This window comes from Spinacia oleracea, chromosome 4, assembly GCF_020520425.1.
Source record: "Spinacia oleracea cultivar Varoflay chromosome 4, BTI_SOV_V1, whole genome shotgun sequence".
In the NCBI taxonomy this organism is placed as follows: Eukaryota; Viridiplantae; Streptophyta; class Magnoliopsida; order Caryophyllales; family Amaranthaceae; genus Spinacia; species Spinacia oleracea.
Genome location: NC_079490.1, coordinates 50,088,035 through 50,112,637, shown reverse-complemented (window position 1 = coordinate 50,112,637; position 24,603 = coordinate 50,088,035). Strand labels below are relative to the sequence as shown.

Genomic DNA, 24,603 nt, shown 5'->3' with positions numbered 1-24,603 from the left:
TACCTCACCCATTCAATCGCCAATTCCTCTTCGATCCCACAATCCAATGCTCGCAATCACTCAAGGGGAACAAACCGACACTGACATCGAAATGAAATCCCCAATCTCAAACCCTAGATCCTCCACAAGAAAATCCAAAAAACGACGAGTGGAAGCTTCTGGTGAAAACATCGAGGAAACAGAGGAGAATGCTCAAACTCAAGGGGAAGCAAAAGGGTCCAAGAAACTCACTGCAAAGGAAAACAACCTGGTCGAGGGGTTCGCAATCAACTCAACATGGTGTGAAGCCACGAAATTTAAAGAGTTGATGGAAATCCTTGAACAACAAAAATGGGTAAGTCTGTTGAGTACCTATGCCAAATCCCCCTTAATTCCTGAAGCTATGAAAGAATTCTGCAAGAACTTTGCATGTGTTGATAATGTATGTTCAAGTAAAGTGAATGGAACTCGCATCGAATTTGATGCCTCTTATCTGGAACAGCTGTTTGGTACACCCAATAGGGGTTTTGATATGTGGCTCAAAGGTCAAATCACAGTGACCATAGATAATGTAGATGAGAAAGATATAGTTGGTTCCATTGGAGGAGATTCTAAAGTATCCACCTCCACCTCACACAACTGCTTTTCACCTCTTCAAAAATTACTGTTTAATATTGTGTGGAGAGGTGTAGTTCCTCGAACTCAGAAAAGGAACATAGCAAGTCTGTTTGATGCATGTCTCATGTATTGTCTTGAAAGGAAAATTCCCATAAACTTTCCTGCAATCATGATCAAACACTTATCCACCTGTATCCCAAAATTCAAAATTCCATATTCCTCCCTTCTCACAGAAATCTTCAAAAGCTTCTCAGTTGACCTTAGCCCATACTTTGTGATTCCCTTAAAATCCACCCAAATCCTTCAACTTGAAATGCTCCATCTATTAAATCTTAAAGTGGTTCAGGGTAAAGTCATTAGGGCTGGAAAGGAAGAGAAACAAGATGAGGAAGATCAGGAGGGCACTGTAGTTAAAGAAGAAGTGGAGGAGGAGGAGGAACTCGAACAAATAGAGGTCCCTTTATCTCGAGGGAACAGGAAGAGTGTAGGATCCCAAGGAAAAAGAAAGAGCTTGAGGGTGGCAATGAAGGAGAACAAGAAAAGAGAGCCTGTCTTCATGGAAATAAATGAGGAAGGGGATGTCAAGGAGATGCCCATAGAGGAGGACGCGGTTCCACTGAATCAAGAGGAACTACCTGAAACAGTTGGGCCAAGAAAAAGGACACCCAGATCCTCCAAAAAGTCCAAAGCTCGTCGTGTTCCATCTGAACAGGAACATGTTCAAGATCATGGGGGTGCCTGGAACACAAAGGATGATCAGATATTGGAGCTGAAGGCAACAGTTGCTCGTCTGGTGGAACTGCAGGAGGGAACAGATCACAAGATTAGCTCAATGCAGGCCCACATAGGTGCATTGGTTACAAGTGTCAAGTCTCTCCAAAACAATCTTCACCACTACTCAGAACAAGCCAATGCAACTCGTGCCACAATCCTCACCAAGATCAACAATCTGGAATCTTTTGAGGAGACTGTGATAGAAGAAACTGCTGGTTCTGGTTCCCCATCCCAAGCCTAATCACCCTATCCCATGTTTCTTTTATCTTTTGCCATGGAACAATCTTTTTAATTTGCTTTTGATTTGTATAATTTTCAAACTTGTGTATTTGTTCCATCTTATTTTGACTTGCTTGGTTACACCTATCTGTGCTTTCTAGTTTTGATCATTACTGCTTGCTTTCAATTTATTGTATGAGTTGGTTTAATACTTTGAGGCTAGATTAACTTGTCAAACGTTGATCGTGGGGCACTGTGTTTGGAATGGCTATATTTCGTGCTATGCTTTTTGTTGATGTCAACAGGGGGAAGTCAAGGGTGCAAACTTCCAAGGTACACTCAATCCCAGTTCCTGCATCAATCTCTCTGAATCTCTCTGTAAGTTTATTTTTTTTCCCCTTTCTCTTCTGTTTTTCAATTTTTGTGTTCTGTTTCACAATAGTCTGTATAAGTTCCTGTTTGTGCTTACTCTCTTTGTAAAAAGTTTGCAAGTGTTGTCATCACCAAAAAGGGGGAATATTGTTGTTCCTAAGTTTTGGTTGATGACACACACATATTGCAAACTTCCTGATTATGGTTGCTAAATGACTTTGAACAGGTAAATGCCCAAGTTTCTATTAGGATAGGAACTTGAATCAGATGGTGAAGTTCCTAATGTACACTTGGAACAGTCATTGGAGTTCCAGAGCTGAAAGTTGTATTTGTTCCAGTTTGAAGTCACAAGAGGAGCAACACAGTTACATATCAAGAGTTCCGAATATTCACAAGAACTATTACAAACTCATGGCAACGAGTTCCTATTTAAACATAAGAGGAACTCATTATTGTTCCTGAGCTGGAACAAGTGAAGCTTCAGAGTTGAATGCCTCACCAAAGGAAAGACATATATGTCTAGGTAGTTTATCCTGCTTAGATTATATGTAATATATTAATATGTTAAGTAGTATATAAGGAACTAGAGGAACATGGATTACTCGTGTGTTTTTGTCAAAATATCAAGCAACACAGTTTTAAGGAAAATACTTTAAATAAAATATCTTTTCCTATTTAATAAAATTAAGATTTTCATCAAATTCTGTTACTTAAATAAAAACAGTTTTTATCTTCCTAAAACTTCTCCTAAATATTTTGACAAAATAAATAAACATTTTTCAGTGATTGACATAGTCTTAAACACGTCCAGCAGTTGAGGAAGTTGAGTGGGAAGTGGTCTCCCCTTGTTCCTCAAGTCAAGGGACGTGAAAATCAAAGTGTCAGTTGTTGGCAGTTGAGTTTTTGAAGGGAACAAACCCTAAGGACAAAACTCTATATAAGGCCAAGAAGTTTTCTGAAAAAAATACACAAACTTTCTAAGAGTTCTTGCTTTCCTAAAAACGCATTGTCAAAGATTTTTCTAAAACAGTTTGTGTCCTAGTTAATCCTAAAGTTCCTAAGTGCCATATATACACCAAAGCATCATTAATATCTAGAGTTATCCAAACACAAATTGTATTTTGTATTAGTAAGGATAGAGTTATCTTGTTGAGACTTAGAGTTTAAGTCTGAGAGAGAGGAGTGAAAGAGCTGTAATCAGAGAAGATTACTGTGAGGAACACAAGTTTGAGAGGAACTTGTGTTGGAGAGATTATTGTAATCGAGGCATTACTATAATAAAAGGAATTCTCTTCTTGATTAGTGTCAAGAAGTTTTCACAATTATTGTTATTGTCTTCTCTATTCTCAGTTCCTTGATTGTTTCTTAAGTTCCGCAAGAAACTTTACCAAAGTTCCAATTACAATTCACCCCCCCCCCCCCTCTTGTGCGTGTTCCTACTGGAATAACAGCTATTAAATGAATTTCCGTTTCATTTAATCCGATGATCTGTTACATGCCATTGGTGTGACCTTGTAGGTTTAGTCAAGAGTAAGTGGTGAGCTTAATATCCATTAGAACTCACTGATCGGATGCATTGCTCTGGCCAGCTAGCTGTTCCGATCACTTGATCTCACTGAATTAATTGTTTGCAATTCATCTGAACCTTGGTATTAGACTTAATGCACCTTGGGTGAAGGACATATTTCCTTCAAGTTCCCCCTTAATCAATTTTCACATAAACAACTTCCACTTTGGAGGCAAACCAAGAGACTGGATTTTTTTTAATATAATCCACTCAAAGAGTTGCTAAGTTGTTCTGGAAGAATATGACGCCCATCCTTTTGCAAGAAAGTGTAACCCGACTTTATTATATTGCAACCCAACTTATAACATGCCCAATATAAGTAATCATCCTCAGAGGTCGAAGGAAATTCTATCACAAGTATATCACATGCACCCTCGTGCTCAAAAGTTTCCTTATTCAAATGGGCATTCAATCTCCCATACCATGAAAGATAAACTTATTTACCTTCCAACTTTACGCATCTGATAAACGAATATTTGGATTAAACACAGGAATCTTACTGTTAACCCATTTGCCCTTAGCTGCTAAGATAGTCGTACCAGAACCTACCTTCTGATACCCTTGAAACCTAAAGAAAGGTTACCCTGTATTTTGATCCTTCTACCTACTTTCAATTGATGATAATCCTTTTGCTGTGTAAACCTTGGAGAGTAAAAGTTGTGGATTCTGGAGCATTCTCCATGATGGTTCATCAGAAAGGCCGTGTTAAAATTTGAAATATTTTGAATTCCTAATCCTCCAATACCATTTGGTAAATTAAGAATCTCCCTTTGAACCCAGTGCATTCCCTTATTTCCTTGTTTAGCCTAGAGAAAACTTGCTACCATAAATCAATCTTGTTGTCAATGCCATGCATTTAGCATTTCCAGGCAATTCATAACAATTGATATCATTGAAATAACCACAGAATTAATGAGATCGAGCTTTTGTTGTTGAAATAAAGATATACCATTCTAGGATGTGAGAAGAGCGGCGAATTTGTCAACAAAAATAACAAAATGAGCTCTCTTTATCCCCATAACATTAATATAAACTCCTAAATGTTTTTGGAAAAAAGAAACTTGTGGCATATATAACTCTTCTTTACATTATTATTGAAAATCTGATGTTGCATAAGGATTGAATTTGAAGAACGATTTCTACAAATTTAAATGTCGTCCTGAAGCAGCACAAAATTTTCCAAATATTGAACTCAGATTTGCATCTGCATCTTTCGTTGCATGAAAGAAAACCATAGCATCATCAGCCTAGAACAAATGTGAAATATGTGGTCCACCGCCTCGCAGTTTTAATACCCTGAAAAAGATTAATGTCCTGTCCTAGCTTCATCATTGGCCCTAAAATATCCATGCATGCATAAAAGAAATAAATATGGCTATAAGGGATCTCCCTGTCGCAATCGCAATTAGGCTTTAAATGATTTGACGATCTTCCTTGCATTCAAAAGAACCTTGTATGAGACCGTTGAAATGCATTGTTCCACTAGGTGGATCCAAAAAGGAAGAAACCCATAGCCCCTTAGAGCTTTCAGCAGAATAATCCAGTTAATTTTATCATAAGATTTACTCATATCAATTTTCTCTTTATGCAACTCAATAACTCATGAGTTATAAGAATTTTATCAGACATATAACGCCCAAGAATAAACTCACGTTGAGATTCATCAATCAAAGAAGAGAGTAGAGGCTTCAGTCGATTAGCCAAAAGCACTGAAGCGCACTTGTAAATAATATTACAACGGATGATAGATCATAAGTTACTAACCTCTTTTGGAGAATCCGTTTTTGGGAATCATAAATGAGCAAAGCATGATTCCATTCTCTTAATATGTAAAAAAACCTATTGTGAAGAAATTATGTATACTCTGAATAACTGACATCCCAATATTCTCCCAATGTTTTTTCAAAAACCCTATTGAATTCCCATTTGGTCCTGGGGATATAGAATCTCCCATGAAAAACATTGCAGTTTTAATTTCTATTGGAGAAAAAGGCATAGATAACATTTGTACCTCAGTTATAGACAAATTTGGCAACTCCATTTCCCTAAAAATGTTGTCAATCTCCTTTGAATTTATTGGTGGAATGTTAACACGGAAAACTTCTTTTAAACCCGAAACTACAATTGCTTCTGTTAGTTCAGTAGGAACACTTGACAAGAGGGGGGTGAATTGTTTCTTGGGAACTTGAGTAAGTTTCTTGCGGAATTTAAACAATAAAGAGACTGAGAATAATGAGCGAAGAAAGATATAAAACTGAGGAACCTTCTTGATCCTAATCAAGAAGAACCTCACAACTTTTTTGTATTAATGCAATAACTCTATTACAAATACACTCTTTAACTCGAGTTCCTCTCGAACACGAGATCCCCACAGCAATCCCCTTCGATTACTGTGCTACTCTTTCTCTCTCTGACTTAACTCTAAGTCGTTCCTTTTCTCTTTGACTAAACTCTAAGTCGCTCTTTCTCTCTTTGACTAAACTCTTAGTCGCTCTTTCTCTCTTTGACTTAACTCTAAGTCACTAAAGGATCACCCAATCCTTATACCCAAGATACAATATGATAGATAAACTCTAGTACGTAATAAAGCTTATAGTAATAAGGAACACAAGGAACACTCTATTTTGCCAACTGATTCTTTTAAAACGTTTAAGCTCTTTAAGATAGATTTTGTAGAAATCAGTTGTATTTTGAAAAACTAAAACTCTTCTCCTTTTATAGAGGAGTTTTACCTAAGGTTGGATACCCATGTTCTCCTCAACTACCCCCTAACTGTTACTGCTCAGTAACATGGGCATAGTTGGAGAGAAACAGGGAGACCAAATCAAAACACTACTTGCACGTTTAAACAGAAATACGTGGGAGAGTTTTAAGGATCATGGAAAATATTTTGCTTGAGAAACAAGGAGAATGAAAACAGAATACTATGTTTACATTTATTAATTAAATTCATTTTATTTATTAACAAAGATTTTCCAACTTAAAACTCTTTTATAATTACAGTTATTATATTTCAATTTAAAACGTACCAAAATACTTAGGTTCCTTTCGTTCCAAATTACGTATAAACAATATTAAATACTTACATAAATCTTAAACATAAACTCATATGTTGTAGTCTTCATGTTGCACCTTTAGAAGCTTCACTCGAAGTCTTCCCAATTTGTTCCTTCTCTGGAACATCGAGGATCCACATAATATATGAGGATCTCGCCTTAGGAACTCGCCTAAGGATCTCGCCTTAAACTTGCTTAATGATTATTTCTTCAATGTAGTGTCTGACATGGATCAATTACTTGCTTATATTCCACGTTGCTTAGTTTATCCAACTCAGGATATCCTTAACTTAGCATTATCCTTCTAAAGATCTCGGAACCTATTATGCAACATAACTTAGCCAATAGTCAGGAGTTTGCTTTTTCATCATCAAAACTTTAGGGTCAACAATATTCCCCCTTTTTGGTGATGACAACAAAAGCAAACTTTCACTAAATATAATTATAATCAATTAGCATAAATATAAAACAAAACAATAAAGTAGATTTATTAAAATTAATTTAAGCTACCGAAATTGAAATTAAGGAAAAGCAAAATTGATTTTAATGAACGAAATAAAATTGAAAACGAAAAACAAAATTTAACAAAAAATTAGCTTACATCTAGAAGAGAGTAGTGAGACGGACTCAAGTGATCAATTTAAGTTAAGTTTGCATTCATTTCCCCCTGTTGGCATTAACAAAAAGTAGAAAAATACAGTACTAATATATACCGATTATAGCGCCCTCCGATCAACGGTTGGCAAACTAAGTTAGCCTCAAAGTTAAGTTCCAACGTACTAAATTCGAATATAAAATATAATAATTAACAAGCCAAGTTTTTAGAGATACGATCTTTTAGGAGTTCCACATAAATAAAAGAATAAAAATCGTATGTTTCCCAACAGAGGGTTACATACCAAAAAGAATATAAAAAATAAAATAAAAAGTTCCAAAAAAATCAAAAGCATAATGTAACACAAATGGATAGGATCAGGAGAGATGGATTGGGTATGTAGCAAGTTTAGGTTGTTCCTTTTTCAATTGCATATCGATCCATATCCTTTCTCAATTTCTACTGCGTCCTTTCATTCTTCCACTTTGGCATCATTATCCACATTATCAAAAGATGTATCAACAAACAACAGAGGACTGTTCACCTTAGGAACCACCATTTAAACCCTTTCATAATATTTTTTTTTTTTTTTTTAAATGAAATAAAGCAACGTCTTCCCCTTAATATATACATCATAACCCATTCTTGATGTTCTAGTATTTCAACGAATCACACCAAGTCTATAAACTGCAAACCTCTTCACCAAATTTGCATCCTCAACCGAAGGAACACGGAATGAGGTAAGTTCCCCCTGAGAACGGGCTTCCTTTTTTATTCGGGTTTTTGGAAGGAACACGCGGGTCGGTGGGGCTCCTCGTCGTTTGTCGGGTCGAGCCAGGGTAAGCTGGGCGGGTCGAACCGATCGGGACTGGTGGTGGTAGTGTTTTGGTGCGTGAACGGGTCAAGGCTGCTGGTTATGTTTGTGGACGGTTTGGGGTGGAGACAGCAGGTCTGGGTAGGTTTCCGGCGCGACTGGTTCTGGGTTAGCCACCGCCACCAACGAAGGGACGTGGGTCACCGACGCTGGTGGCCCGCAAAACGGTGAGGAGCGGAGCATTGAGGCCGACGCAGCACCAGAACCAGGCAGGGAGGCCGACGCGACATCCGGTGCGACTGGGCTCGGCCGATTGGCTGGGTCAGGTCCGGTCAATTGGCTGGGCGACTTGGCCGGTGGTCATGGCTCGCCGAGTCAGGCCGCCGGTAGTGGTGGTTGGTGTTTCAATTTGGGGATTTTTTATTTTTAGGGTTTGAATTTGGGGGTTTCAGTTTATTTTTAGGGTTTCTTGTGTTTGAATTGGTGAGGTTTGAATTTGTGGTGGCCTTTGGTATGAGAGATCCATATATGTGATCCATTAGCTTTTAATTTTTGAAAAAATAAAATTTAATGGAATAAAAAAAATTATGGATATATTTATAAAAGAAAATAAAAATAATTTGTGGAAAAATAAAATAAATAATAGAGAAAAAATTGTAACAGAAAAAATATATATCCATGATCCTCTTATTTTAGTGGAACTGTTTGAATCACGTATCTCATATTACTGACTAATTAAATAAATATTTTAATTCTAAATTTTTGGTTGTGCCTTAACAATGGTAAACTTCAGTTATGCTTTACGCACATGTATTTATAATGGTATATAATAGTTATGCATAAATCCATAAAAGTAATACCTTGTGAGGAACTTTCCTGCTTACTTATCTTAGCTTGATCATCCCGATGTCCAATCTCATTTTCCCGTGCTTCTCTCTGCTTACTTACTTTGCAAGATCCTTGCAAAAACTTTCATTAGTTGTACCAAACAGTAAATAATCAATATAAATTTGTACAACTAGTGAGTCAGATCCGTTTGATTTTAAAAATAGAATTTTATCAATTCTTCCTCGTTTAAAATCATTTTGTAAAAGAAACTTGCATAATCTCTCGTACCACGATCTAGGAGCCTGCTTTAACCCATAGAGAGCTTTGTCAAGCTTATAGATGTGATTCGGATATTCGGGATTCTCAAAACTGGGGAGTTGTTTCACATAGACGTCTTCTTCAAGAAAACCATTTAAGAAAGCACATTTGACGTTCATCTGATACAACTTAAATCCTATAAAGACCGCAAAAGCAATTAGAATTCGAATAGCTTCTAATCTAGCAACAGGTGCAAGAGTTTCTTCGAAATCAATACCTTCCTGTTGATTGTAGCCTTTGACTACTAACCTTGCCTTGTTCCTGATGAGCCATTATTACGATAAGCTTTTTAAAATTGTCTAGAGTTTCTATCAATAATTCCACTAATTTAATTTTAGACAGAGATAGAAGAGTTGAGGAACTTACTTCACTTGATGGATCTTGGATTGATTCATCGACCTTTGCCATAAGACAAAGGTTTGCTGTTCCTTCTGGTTGATCCTCATCTTCTTCCAAGTCAGTGGCTTCTCCCCAAGCTTCGATCATTGCCTTCTTGAAGTTGGGTTTGGCAAAGGTAGATTTGTTGAATCTTTCCTTGTATTGATCCTTTTCCCTTGCCTTTCCCTTTTTCATTTTCCCACTGAGGGCAGTCTTTGATTAGATGGTCAGAATCTCCGCACTTGAAACATCCTAGATCAGACTTGGAACCACTTGATTTTCTTACTGAGTTCCTTCCTTTTAGATTTCCAGGTTTAGAGTTCCTGTAAAATCTTCTTATTCTTCTGACCAAGGTAGCAACCTTATCTTCATCAGGTTCTGAGTCCTCATGTTCCTCAGCCTTGAGAGCAAGGCCTCGGTTCTCAGGAACAGCTGCTCCTAGATGTAATTCGTGAGTCATCAAGGATCCCGCCAATTGTCCAATGTTGAATTTGGTAAAGTCCTTTGTTTCAAACAGTGTTGTGACCTTGGTTCTCCATCTATCATCCTGTGGCATGCTCCTTAGGATCTTCCTAACCTGTTCATCAGAGGGAATAATTCTTCCAAGAGAAACTAGCTCATTATTAATGTTAGTGAAACAAGTAAACATTTCCTGTATTGTTTCTCTTGGTTGCATTTCGAAACGTTCATACTTAGACATTAATAAATCAATTTTGAACGTTTGACCTCATTAGTTCCTTCATGAGTTATTTGAAGGAGATCCCAGATTTGCTTTGCACTCTTGCACCCCATAACTCTGTTATGTTCGTGAGGTCCAAGGCCGCGATGCAAGATTTTCACAGCCATTGCATTGATTTCAAATTTCTCAAAATCTTCCTTAGTAAATTCAGACATGGGCTTAGGAACTACCTCATTTTGAGCATTGGTCATTGTTACCTCGAAATCACTGACTTCTATGACTCGCCAGACTTGATAGTTTTCTGCCTTGATATAGATCTCCATCCTGTTCTTCCAATAGGTGTAGAATTTCCCGTTGAACATTGGAGGTCTTTGAGTGGAATATCCTTCCTCGAGTTTCTCGTAAGCGTTCATACTTTCCAGGAACATTTTCTCAACAGGGTTTCCTGTGTTAATGTGAGATCCTGCTCTGATACCAACTGTTAGTTCAGTAGGAACACTTGACATGAGGGGGGGGGGGTGAATTGTTTCTTGGGAACTTGAGTAAGTTTCTTGCGGAATTTAAACAATAAAGAGACTGAGAATAATGAGCGAAGAAAGATATAAAACTGAGGAACCTTCTTGATCCTAATCAAGAAGAACCTCACAACTCTTTTGTATTAATGCAATAACTCTATAACAAATACACTCTTTAAATCGAGTTCCTCTCGAACACGAGATCCCCACAGCAATCCCCTTCGATTACTGTGCTACTCTTTCTCTCTCTGACTTAACTCTAAGTCGCTCCTTTTCTCTTTGACTTAACTCTAAGTCGCTCTTTCTCTCTTTGACTAAACTCTTAGTCGCTCTTTTTCTTTTTGACTTAACTCTAAGTCACTCAAGGATCACTCAATCCTTATACCCAAGATACAATATGATAGATAAACTCTAGTACGTAATAAAGCTTATAGTAATAAGGAACTCAAGGAACACTCTATTTTGCCAACTGATTCTTTTAAAAGGTTTAAGCTCTTTAAGATAGATTTTGTAGAAATCAGTTGTATTTTGAATAACCAAAACTCTTCTCCTTTTATAGAGGAGTTTTACCTAAGGTTGGATACCCATGTTCTCCTCAACTACCCACTAACTGTTACTGCTCAGTAACATGGGCATAGTTGGAGAGAAACAGGGAGACCAAATCAAAACACTACTTGCATGTTTAAATAGAAATACGTGGGAGAGTTTTAAGGATCATGGAAAATCTTTTGCTTGAGAAACAAGGAGAATGAAAACAGAATCCTATGTTTACATTTATTAATTAAATTCATTTTATTTATTAACAATGATTTTCCAACTTAAAACTCTTTTATAATTACAGTTATTATATTTCAATTTAAAACGTACCAAAATACTTAGGTTCCTTTCGTTCCAAATTACGTATAAACAATATTAAATACTTACATAAATCCTAAACATAAACTCATACGTTGTAGTCTTTATGTTGCACCTTTAGAAGCTTCACTCGAAGTCTTCCCAATTTGTTCCTTCTCTGGAACATGGAGGATCCACATAATATATGAGGATCTCGCCTTAGGAACTCGCCTAAGGATCTCGCCTTTGTAAACTTGCTTAATGATTATTTCTTCAATGTAGTGTCTGACATGGATCAATTACTTGCTTATATTCCACGTTGCTTAGTTTATCCAACTCAGGATCTCCTTAACTTAGCATTATCCTTCTAAGGATCTCGGAACCTATTATGCAACATAACTTAACCAATAGTCAGGAGTTTGCTTTGTCATCATCAAAACTTTAGGGTCAACAGCTTCCACCTCAACTTGTCCTTCTTCCATGTTTCTTTCAGAAATCCTAATTATAAGAATTGTATTATTATTCTTTCGTTTCTTAACTATTGAGCAAGATAACTTGGAGTGACAATCTCCTTTAGCTACCCACAAGTCTTTCATCCTTTGAGAGTAGTACTGAAAAAGCATCTTTGATTGATCTTTGCGTATTCATTTATATAATAACCCCTGCAACACAAGTCACCCGTCAAGATTTTTATTTTAATAACCCCTCTATTCTTTAATATTCTACTCAATATTCGTTTCGGATGAACTCATGTATGGAAAAAAGTAAAGGTTATATGGAATTACAAATGGTCCGTTTAAATTAAGAGTGCATCATATGACATTTATATTAGAAACATTTCAAAAATTTAGGTCTACGCTATTGTGTTACTAATTTATTTCAGCTCCCAACTTCCACCTCTTTTATTACAGCCCCTATTACCGTACTATGGAGTGCTAATTTTACTCAAATTATCGAACATCATTGCTAAAAGTTGATTAAAGGTAGGTTGTGGGAATTCAGTTGCATGCGGCCTAGAGTTTTCTTCTCGAAGGTGATGGTGGATTTTTTGAAGGAATATTTTGTATGTTTTAATTTAAAGTCGACTTTGGTGATATCAGGTTAATCTTTATAGATAAGAAGAGTACTTTACTTTATGTCTAATAATTGCATCGCACGATATATTTGTAAAAATGAGGGTGCGTATAAACTTTTATTTTCACTTGTTGAACTTATTTAAATTTGATTGCAGTTATTAAAACATATCATTACCTATTATAACTTAATTTTGGATAACCCTTATTTAGCTAAACGTCTAAATCTTTATCTTAAACGTATTAAATAGAACAGGGCATAATCAATTTGGTAAATGGTTTTTAATGAGTTACTTAAGTAGTTTTTTTCACTAGAATTTTATTCAACTTAATTATCTATTTAAAGTTGCCTCGAACTTATTTAAACTGGTTTTATTTAACCTTATATCAAGAATCTCATATTCCCAACCCCATCATCACAATTTGAGTAGGGTCTTTAAGTCAGTGCTCGCTAGAAGACTTAGGGGGGTTCCCGTCAAAAAAGACTTAAGGGGGTTAGGGCATAGGGCACTTGGATGGAGCCGCAAGAGTTCATCAATTGCCAAACCCGTTGGCAAGTCCTTCTCCGATGAGTACTTAAAAGCTACTTCAAAAGGAATTGGAAAATTGGCCAATAAATTTATTTTGTCGCTCTCGGACATACTTCCTCCGTTTTTAATACTCGCAACGTTTGGACTTTTGCCACTATTCATACAATCTACTTTGACTATTCGTAGTGTTTTTTTATATAAAATAAAACATAGTCATGTGGGATCTTGTTAGATTCGTCTCAATGTATATTTTCAAAATATCAACTTTTTATAATTTTTGCATAAAGATAATTTAAGATATAAATGATCAAAGTTGTGCATTGGCATACGTGAAATTAACAAACGTTTCGAGTATTAAAAGAAAGGGAGTTTTTTTTTTTTTACCATGCAACTCTCCCATCAATGGTGGACCGAGAGAAGGTCCTTTCAGAAGGACCATGTTCATTGCTAGCTTTATGCTCCTAGTCCAACCATAGCGATCCGAACCCTCTTAAAAAAAGTGCCAGTTTGGATTTATTTGCCAAGATTGCCCATCTAATTTCACTTAAAACCAACTTAGGAAGGCGGCGAACCACCAACAAAAATTACTGAGTTAATCAAAAGTTGAGATTATTCAAGTAAAACTAATGCAATTTGGGATTAAACCCTATCAACTTTTCCAAAAAATAAAGGGACAACTTTCCAGAAATTCTCAAATTATTATCGTATAATTTTTGCTTCTAAAAGATGATGCAGGATTTGGTACACATGTAACACATCTTGTAAAGCTGTTTGAAGTTATCAGAAGCCAGGTAATAAACTACTTATACAACATAATTATTGAACCACCACATTTCATAATCGATTTTGCAAATGCAAACATAATGCTACAAAGAGATTAATAAGAGTTCCTCAGAAACTACAATATCCAACTCATGTACATTTGAAACTAAAAAAGCAAATATCTACAGTTTGTAATCGTTTTGCCTGAGAAAACTACAAGAATACAACAACAAGCGAGTTAAGCGGAGGGTGAACTGAATAAACAAAACTCCCCCTCCCCCTTGATATATTCTACACACAAATTAAACAAAGTAGAGAAGAATTCTATTGATAAATTACATTTGGTAAAAAAAAATTAATCTTAGTTAACATTACCAACATGTGTGCCTTGTCCATGACATTTCTCGGTCTTCAAGCCCTTTCATAAAGGATTGAACCGCGAGGTGTTCGGATGCATAAGCCATGAAAGCAGCCAATACTATGCCTCCTACAACCATCAAACCCAGTCTGCAAAGGAATAAACCATCTGTTAGGCATTCGGAAATTTGCATCTGAATCTAAAATCTCTCAAACAGAATCGGCTTGCCTAATTACAGAATTATCAACAGGGTTAAGATGCTTATTTGTTCCCAACCTTACAGGCTGCAAATATCAACATTATCAAGGATTTCTACATTCAAGCAACATATACGGAGGTAAACTATGAATTTTCAAGGATTCAAATTCACTACTTAAAAGGACAAAGGTATTAACTCAACGCCGGAAGGAACCACAGGACAAGATGAACAGGTTTGTAATCCAGCTGAGGTAAGGTAAGAGGTGGTCAAAGTGTCGGCAGCGTTCCTCTAATTTTTCTTTTTTAATAACAATTTGATAAATATGAAATATATGCATATGCATGGATGATTATGTCACAATGAGGAGGCTATCCTAGATAGAACGCTTTTTTTCACAAATTATTAGACATGTAAGGAATGAGGATATAATAGGAAATCCAAAAAAGAGGCAAGTTCTCAAGAATTGCTAGTAAGCAATGCTAATTGCTAGCATAAATGCATGATAAACATCTTCGAGAGGTATCCACATGCTATCAAGAGATTTCTGTCTCAGAATGAAGGCTAAACAAACTTTTGTTAGCGCAGTGAAGAATCACAAATTTACAACTAACCAAAATGTTCCTTCAAATTGACTTAAGAACTTTTGATTGATATTGTTCAAGTCAATTAGGAAAAAAAATGCATTAGAGGAAAAATGATCATTGGACAGCAGTTTTCTAACATGCATGGCCTTAAAAATATTAATCCGGGGTTCTAGGCACAGACAGTGGCCAGCAGCACCGTAGTGGAGGTCAACTATTAGCACATAGGAATAGGTAATTGTTAGATGAACATAAGTCTGGAAACAGTTTTAACTGCTAACCATCCACTACAGAGTATTAAAAGGAAAGAAAAATAAAAAAATAAAATAATAAACTCATTCTTGAACTGAACCTAACACATGGTATTAAGAATAAAGTTTCAAACTCATTCCATATTTCCATCTTGATATCATTTTTTATTCCAACCCCATAACACCGTGCGAACTAAAAGTCTCCTAAAAGTAAGTAAAGACAGAACAACACAGTTAACAACGACCCTGATTAACAGAATATCCGCTATTATTGGGTAACACCCAGGTCCTTTAATTCAAAGGATAAAGAAAAATAATGGCAAAGAACAAGGGAAACGTGCTAACAAGATAATAAGGCAATCAAGATATCAAAGCCTATAACTTCAAGGTCTCCTGTTAGGCTGGGATACACACAAGTAAACTGTGCAGAAATAAACGAATGGTTGACTTGGGATGCAAATGTTAATGCAGTGCTTGAGAAATCCCCAGTTCGAGGACTCCATTCATAAAGCACACAATGTTGTTTTTTTAAATCTGTAGTAATAGTCTCTATAGCTCTCCTTTGAAGATTAGCAACAATACAATGCTACAACCTTAATCTTTCTTCATTATTTCTATTCAAGAATATTAATTACTCTTTTTGCACCCACTTTTTTTGGATTTTCACTTTCCTCTTATTTTACGTGGAACCATGTCTCAAGTTATGCTTTCTTTTTGTTGTTAAAAAACTCCAGTTTCATTTTATCTGAAAATAGATAAGCTGGGAATTGACTAACAAAGTTTTGGTGTTGAAGACTCTTAGAATTAGGTTAGTTGCTTTTTGTTGGAGACCTGGAGGGGTTTGCGAAGTTGGAACTTTGGGAAGAGTTGGTCATACTCAAACGAATTAGTCTCAACTTTTTTTCTTTTTTTTTTGTGAATTTATGTTTTTTAATTTTTGGGGCCCAAAATTTATAGTTCGCACAGGGCCTCCGTAATGTTTGAGACGTCCCTGTCCAGCTCTAAAAATCTTAATCCACATAACGAAAGCAGAAGTATGTGAATCAACAGCCCATACTAGCCAAAATTCATCAACGAAAAAAAAAGGGAATAGACAGTAGAGATAAGACCATGAACATAATTGAACTTTTCAAAGTAAAATGTTTTCATGTGCAACATACCTCACAAACAAAGCAGTAATTCCACAAAGAAAAGGCAATGATGGTACTGCAATTGCTAGAAAAGCCATTCCCAATCCATAATACAGCACCGCAGTATTGTAAGAAGACACATGTCGCTGATGACCTAAGACAAGAAAGAGCCCCCCAAAAAAAAAACATTAGAACCAGCCACCCTTTAGGCAAAGGTAAGCAGGAGAATTTCAACAGTGACTACAGACCTTTCCCAGAATCATAATCTAAAGATTCAGGATCAGAAGAATATGATCCTGCTTGGGAAGATTTTACTTTCCCCCATTGATAAACAAGCCGTAGATAACCTCCAAAGAGTAGGAAGAAGATGGTAAAAGTCCACTCATACATAAGTAGCAATCCGGTCCAAGGAAGCACTTGCCGTGGGACAATTAGAAGAGCCAATCCAAGAGAGATAACAACAGCAAGAAGACACACAGAAATTGATATTCCTCCAAGAAACCAAGGTACTTTGGATAGCAAACCACAGTAGAGCTGTTTAAAATCAAAGAAAATATGAAAAATAATAACATATATTCCACCAAGTTTTATTCTGACGGGAAATTATTTAGGCCTGAAATACAAACCTGCTGATTGGAGTTCATGGCTGATGAAGGAGAACCTGCAGCAAAAGGAAGCACAACACCTGTTCTTAATCTGACAGCAAGGTGTCTCATACGGTCCCACGGTGAATTCCTGCAGAGCGAACCAAAAAACTCGAAGGCCTGCAACACAATTTAGATATTTTCAGATCCAACAACAATTTCATTGTTTGTTCTATGAACGCAGGTTGATCCAGTCATACCTGAAGTAAAGAGCGGTTGTAAAGAAAGATAAGACCAATGAGAGGAAGCAGGAAAAGAGCTTTGACCAAAAAATCATCTTGAGGATTTCTTCCTCCCCCAGTCCCAGGTAAAGATTCCTCAACCTTCTGCCTGATGTCCTGCAGGATCAGCAGAATTGTACAGCTACGCATTAAATTCAACTTGGTGAAATTGGCTCCACAAATCAATCAAGTTTTAACCCACTAGGTGAAATTGGCGACACGAATATCTAAAATTACATATAAGAAGCTCCAATGAGACCTATGCCGGCTTTTACTTGCCTTATTATAGGACCTTCCTTTGTATGCTTGTAGGGTTTTGTTTTCAAGAGAGAAAGAACGGCAGAATAAACAACGTTAACAAGAGACACGGACTGCATTAAGAAAAACACAAACTCCTAATATGGTAGAGATAAAAGAAAATATGCAAATACCTGCCAGAGATCAACAGGTTTCACCAGCCAAGCTGTCCACCAATCCCATGGTTTTAGGGGACCGAGGGTATAATGAATAACACGAAGTTCTTTCTCGTCTACCATCCACTGCACATGCGATGCAAAAAGATCAGAATTCCCTAATCAAAAATGTAGTTTGAATCGAAGTGTGTACTTTTGTCAAAGATTAGCCAAAACCTTAATGCTTCTGGTAGCCCCAAAAAAGGCATATGCCAAAAAATATTCAGCCAGGAATGAAACAAAGAAAACCATTCAAAAGATCAAGAGCAGTACGTTAGATATTTTCTAAAGAATTAATTTACCTTATTAGCAAGCATGTACAGACCAACATCAGCATTATAGAGAGTAGAAAGGCGCTCCATTTCAGGAACAGGTCTAGACTTCAACTCTTCTTGTGATAATTTCGGATTAAATAAACGCGCATCAGCAAATCCAGCATAATATGAATTCAGAAACCCTTGATCCCCTGAGATAAACAGAGGAAATAGAAGGACTCAGTAAAAGCAAACTACATAGACCAACCAAAATGGTACAGGCTATATATATCAGGGAAAAGAATAACTTTCAACAAATGCAAAAAAAAAAAGAACAATCTCATGAAATGAAAATAATTATGTTAGTTAGAGTAACAAAAAACACAAACTTTTAAAAACGCAGAACTGCAAAGTGACATAGATCACCGCTTACAGTTTTTTACTTTTCTTTGCTATACCGCAGGGATTTTTTTTATTTTATTCCTCCATAATATAGATAACCATCATATTCTCCAAAACAAGACAAAGCACAATTGTAAAAACAACATAACAGGTAGACAAGAGTTCTTTCTCCAACTATTCTAAAAATATACAAGAAAGGTCGCCATACGTTTGTTTGGCACCAAAAAGGCACATATATTAATGGTTAAAAGTAGCAACCTTTGTCCTCAAAAGTCAAAGACGTACTGAAGTACCATCTTTCTGAAGGGAAAACTGTAAATAGCCACTGAAACACTTAGACCTGGTTTAATTACATGAAAGTTGTCCGGCCGGCAGGGGGGGGAGGGGGGGGGGGGGGGGGTGCCGTATAAGTTACATCATTTGGTTAATTAACTTTATCAAAACTTCTATTTGCCTGAGAAATTAAATATTTCCAAGTAACTCTTCAGAAGAAAAAAAAAAAAAAACTTTCTATGGGACATGGAAACCTAGGAAAAGGAAGATAAGTTAACTTGCCATATTCATACCTTGCACAGATTCCTTGTTAATCATTCATTACCATTAATGAGATAATATGCATAAAAAATTCATGAACATTATTCTATAAAACAAAAACCTGCCTACCAAAAAAATTTCCAAAAATTTCTGAAGTTTCACTTCTATGATTTTATGTGAGCAGATTCGACTTGTTAGACCTACCAAGGCATTTCCATAAACTGACACAAAGTACCGTAAATATTACAAGGCACTATGGAGGGGCATAACCAGTGATAAAAAAAAGGTGTGCCTGGGTGCCAGGCAATAAGCATGAAGCGTCTTTATTTGCCTAGGCAAGAAATTTCAAATAGGCGCACATCTCATCAGAAAATGGAGTTATTGTGTAGCTAATGAGACAACAAAATGGTAATGCTACTAATGCATCTTAACGAGATAAAGAGGCTCGCTTCAGAATAAATTCCTGTTCCGAGAGCAATCCGTCACTTTTAGTCACAAAACCAATGTTTCATTATGCAATGCACCACTCTAATTTCTAGTTTATACTTGGCTGTTAGAACCAACAGCAATCAACAGATCTACAAAAAGATGAATTTCTTCTATTAAACCTCAAAAATCATTGTTGTTATGATTTATCACATAAATTCTTTGAACTGGAACCCAATTTACTCTCAGCTGATTCTTAAACCTATCTTATACACCTAAAGTGCCAAGCCATTACTGTGGATCTCTCCAACAGACTCAAACAGACAAATCAGCAGGCTCTAATCCTACCTGCAATAGAGAATTTTTTTTGCATAATTTAATTTAAATGTTCATTTGTCAGTGGATTTTGTAGTTGGATGAGACACAATGGCTACACCAACCAACAATCTCGCCCCCTATTTCAAAAACACAGGACTGAACTTTACCTACCATTGCCCTCCTGCCAAGCCAAAACCCTTAAGAATCTGCTTGCTGACAAGTATTTTGTTTCGACTGATGGTATAAACCTCTCACATTAGTACATTACACAGATAGCTTCTAATTTTCTTTACCTTCTTCCAACTAAAAGAACCTCGTTTGACTCTTGAGAACAAAGTTTGTACACATTGTAGTCAAAGTAGGAACATATACTGCTCCCTCCGTCCCCAAAATCTTTTAGACACTCATATTTGCACAAAGTTGCAGATGATAAGTGCTTGTTTAGAATGACTATTTTACTAGGAAAAAAATGATGTGGTATAAGTAAGTGTATTTTATTGAACGAAAGAGGGTGTGGGTCCCAAACTTTTTAGGGGTAGGAAGAGAAGGGTCTTAATTAGTGGGGTCATTCCTAAAATGGGAGTATTCGGGGACGATGAAAATGGAAAGTGTGAAGAGTATTCTCAGACAGATCAAAAAATAAAAAGTATGAAAATATTCTGGGACGGATAGTCTACAACTGTACATCATAACGTAAACCAGAATTTGGAACCCATATTAATGCTCACAAGTCATAACACTGCAAGTAAAATTGCAGGAACAAAAGATAGACAGTGGTGTATCCCAAATCTGATACTAAGACACCAAAAGTCCAAAACGCCTTAAACAAGCTAACAGAAACCCATATATGAAGTCTTTTAGTAATGGATAGGCACAAGACCACATTTCATCATCTTATTCTTACTTCCATTCAATAGGCGAGGTATGAATGGGTGTTAATACTTTTTTTGATATTTAGTTTCCTAATGAAATACTTTGATTATGATTAGGAAATTTCTTCTTTTGATGTTTGATTTTAGCTTTTAGAGAGACCTAATTGTTATGAATTCTCACAATTGAATGTTATGAATTTGAATGAGAATAGGGCTCAGTTTTCTTCAATCTTATTAAAAAAAAGTGTCAGCAAAAATAAGTTAACCTTCAGCAAAAAATGAGCGGAGCTAAGAAAATTTTCAGCAAAATTAAGTTTTATTCAGAGACATGGTCCAGTTTGGGAATTCCCCAATCTCACACAAACACACAAGCAGATTACTAAATATCTGCAAAGAAATTCAATTTCCTATGTCTGAACCTATGTCCACATGTATTTTCCAGTCTCCATGCAACATAACCATGAAGTCTCTTCTTTTTTCTCCATAATGCAAAACGCATCTATTTTAAGGAACACCCACTAGAAATTGCAAATGTGAAAAGTAATTTGGGAGAGGCAAAGAAAACAATAAAAGGATGCTGGTCTTTCAAAACATAAATGGAGATAAATTCTACAACATAATCCATCTAGTTGCTTCCTTCAATAGAGACCACAATTAACCAAATTATATCTGTAAAACAGATACATCTTAAACATGCTGAAATGCTGAATATCAAATAGCGAAATGCTGAATATCAAATAGTTTCAGGAAGAGCTATTATCACCTCCAGTATAAGAAGGCAAAGTAGTAATTTTCTTGAGCATGTCACTAAAAAGAGTTTTAGATGGTTCGACTACCAAGACTCCAGAATTCAATCTTTCAGAATGCTTCAGGTTAGCACAAAACTTCCCACAACTAAAAAGATCTTCAATGCTCTTGATCACAATTGTATCTGCATCAAGGTACACAACTGCACAACAAATTTTTTATCATTCTAAGAAGCCGGATTCAGGAAGTCAATTGTAGTAACAGATAAGCAGAACTGATAAACCATAGTATAACTTCTCAAAATCAAGTTACCTTTTTTGTAATTAGTCATGTTGAATATCTTCAGCTTTGTGTAAACACCCCAAAACCTTGTCGGACGAACACGATTGGGATTCTCCAGCAAAGAAATCATCTCTACAATCCAACCATCAGCCTGTCCAACAAGTCAAATTTTAAACCTTCTTAACTCCTTGCATTAAAAGATTCTAGTGTATAATGCAAAGTATAGCACCACAATACAAAGTAAAGCAAGCAGCTCAAATCTTAATCCGAGGAAACAAGAACATACACATAAACAATATAAATAGTTCGGCACACGAAATCATATACGGCCAATTCTCTAACTACACCATGTACAAAGCCTTAGCTCCAAAATGATTTGGGGCCGGATAACATAAATTGTCATAGGAGATCGTCATTGTGACCAATCAAACCAGAAAGGAGGTGGAAGTTAAAAGAATAATCAAGGAAGAGGAAGAAAGTGGAAATAATGAAAGTAAGATAAGAGGAAAATATATATATAAATATATTACATTAAAAACTATTATAAGGGATAATAAAAATAAATTAAATAAGCACATTTCAAAATAGTACTAAAAAAATATAAAAAAAAAGCAAGAAGTAGAAGTAAGAGAGTCAAAATAGAAGATGTATAAGTCAAATGAAGTTATCAACGTATATTCTCTCCCTCCACTCTGTCCTATTCAACGCCATATTCTCCTCAATTCCAAGTAGGCTCGTATCATACTCAATCACCTTCCTCAAAGTTTTCTTAGGTATTCCCCTACCCCTTGCAATTCTATCACTTTGCCACCCTTCTAGCCTCCTAACCGGGACATCGCTTGATTTTCCGCTTACATGACCAAACCATCTTAAACGATTTTCCATCATCTTAAACTCAATTGGTACAACCCTACTTTCTTCCTAATAATCTCATTCCTCAAACGATCCTTTCTTGCATGCCCGCACATCAACTTAGCATGCGCATCTCCGCCACATTCATCTTATGCACGTGACAATGTTTCACTGCCCAACATTCTGTACCGTATAACAACGTCGGTCGAATTGCGGTGTGGTAGAATTTTCTCTTCAATCTTTGGGGCATGCCTAGATCACATTGGAACCCCGTGGCACTTTTCCACCTTAACCAACCTGATTTGATTCTATGAGCTATGTGGCCATCCAATTCCCCATCTTTTTAGATAATAGATCATAAATAACGGAACCTTAGACAATTTTCCTATCTAAGATAATCGCACATGTCTCTCTGTCTTGGACTCTACTAAGCTCCCACCGGATACAACTCCATGCTATAAATTAAGCTTCAAGTTAAAAATATAGGGAGTGGCCCTAATCATCACTCTAGCTCTCACAAAACCACATAGAAAACTAAATTATGTTCAATCTATCCTAACATACATACAAAGTATTTGATTTCATTAGACCCTTCATTCCAAAATCATACACTATTGATCACATCATAAGCAGGCATTTGATTCAATCAGTCATATGATGTAATACACTCCATTAATAAACCACCAAATGATAGATTATATATATAATTTATCACCAATTCATCAGCTATAGTCTCAGGAGTGATACCCATGAAATCTAATCCCGTCTACATCACTGCCCTTACTAGCTCTATTATTTTAAAAAAAACACAATAATTACCTCAAGGAGTGATTTGGCATAATCAGAAACCCCATCAGAAACCAAAACCACCATATCTTTCTTGGAACCCGTGTCTCGGATCGATTTCCCCAGAACTCTAACACCCAAAACGAACTCATCTCCATACAACAAAGTCACATAAGCTTCATCGGTAGATTGGGACCTTTTAGCATCTATACCCCGCAAAATTGAAGATTGAAATACAAAAAGAAACAAAACTAAGGAAAACCCATGATTCAAAATCCTGAAATTCACCATTATTTTGGTGCATTCAGGTGGGTTTTCGTGTGTGTTTAAAAGGGTTGGATTGAATTTAAAAGATGGGGGACTTTGACGGAGAATGATTTAGGCCCTGTTTACCTGAATTTCAAGACCTTATTACTTATTTCAAATCTAATCAGATCAGATCAGATCAGAAAAAATAAGTTCAGATCAAATCAGATCTGAAAAAATAAGTTCAGAACAGAACAGATCAGATCAGATTAGATCAGATCAGACTAGATCAGACCAAATCAGATCAGATCAGACTATTATTATTATTATTATTATTATTTGTTATAAATATATTGTATTGTGGATGTCCATTATACCCCTGACATCCTTATCTATTAAGATATGTTAAGATATTAGATATTATTCTGTGAATATTCTGTAGAGTCCTAACTATGGTAAGTTACCTAATGTGTACCTAGGGTTTAGGTAACTGAGTTGTACTATATATACGTGTGTTATTAATGAGAATGATACGAGATTACACAATATTTGACATGGTATCAAGAGCCTAGGTTAAAAACCCTAGAATTTTTTTCCGCACGAGTTTGAGAGAGTTTGAGAACAGCGAATTCCTTCGCTTGTTGAGTACTGCGTTCTGAGGAGTTACAAATTCCTAGGGCATAACAATGGGTAATGACGAGGAGCCACCACAAAAGACAATCGCCGCCGCCGTCGATCTGGACTACTATCTTGGGTCAGGTGACGGCCCCGGTATTGTCATCACCCCCGTAAAACTTCGAGGAGCGTCGAACTACGATGAGTGGGCCAAAGCGGTTCGTCGCTCGATGATTTCAAAATTCAAATTTGGTTTTCTTGATGGGTCTGTGAAGGAGCCCATTACGGACGAGACGAAGATGAAACATTGGATTGCGGTCAATTCGATGGTGGTGTCTTGGATCACAAACACCATTGACGAGAGTTTGCGTTCGAATCTGGAGGACTTTGATATTGCTCACGAGTTGTGGAGTCATTTGAGGACGCGGTACTGCGTCGTGTCGGGCACCAGGGTCTGCCATATTAAGATGGCTCTGAGTGGTTGCAAGCAGGGCACGTCTGAGGGCGTCATGGAGTACTATG

General features: G+C 36.4%; 1 protein-coding gene across 1 annotated transcript; it reads right to left on the bottom strand.

Moving 5' to 3' along the window:
* Positions 1 to 14,010: 14,010 nt before the first annotated feature.
* On the bottom strand, positions 14,011 to 23,603 carry LOC110797279 (inositol phosphorylceramide glucuronosyltransferase 1). Its single transcript, XM_022002375.2, has 10 exons — positions 23,254 to 23,603; positions 21,613 to 21,733; positions 21,317 to 21,502; positions 18,050 to 18,213; positions 17,727 to 17,834; positions 17,275 to 17,412; positions 17,057 to 17,194; positions 16,679 to 16,964; positions 16,461 to 16,584; positions 14,011 to 14,418 (listed from the first exon to the last, which is right to left on the bottom strand). The coding sequence occupies exons 1-10, from the start codon at positions 23,509 to 23,511 to the stop codon at positions 14,283 to 14,285; spliced, it is 1,659 nt and encodes a 552-aa protein (XP_021858067.1). The 5' UTR covers positions 23,512 to 23,603; the 3' UTR covers positions 14,011 to 14,282.
* Between the last annotated feature and the right edge of the window lie 1,000 nt (positions 23,604 to 24,603).

Excerpts from the sequence above, each read along its gene's own strand:
- LOC110797279 (XM_022002375.2), bottom strand. The coding sequence starts at position 23,511 with ATGGTGAATTTCAGGATTTTGAATCATGGGTTTTCCTTAGTTTTGTTT. Across the intron at positions 16,965-17,056 it reads CCATGAACTCCAATCAGCAG|CTCTACTGTGGTTTGCTATC; the intron begins GTTTGTATTTCA and ends GATTTTAAACAG. Across the intron at positions 14,419-16,460 it reads ATTACTGCTTTGTTTGTGAG|ACTGGGTTTGATGGTTGTAG; the intron begins GTATGTTGCACA and ends ATTCCTTTGCAG.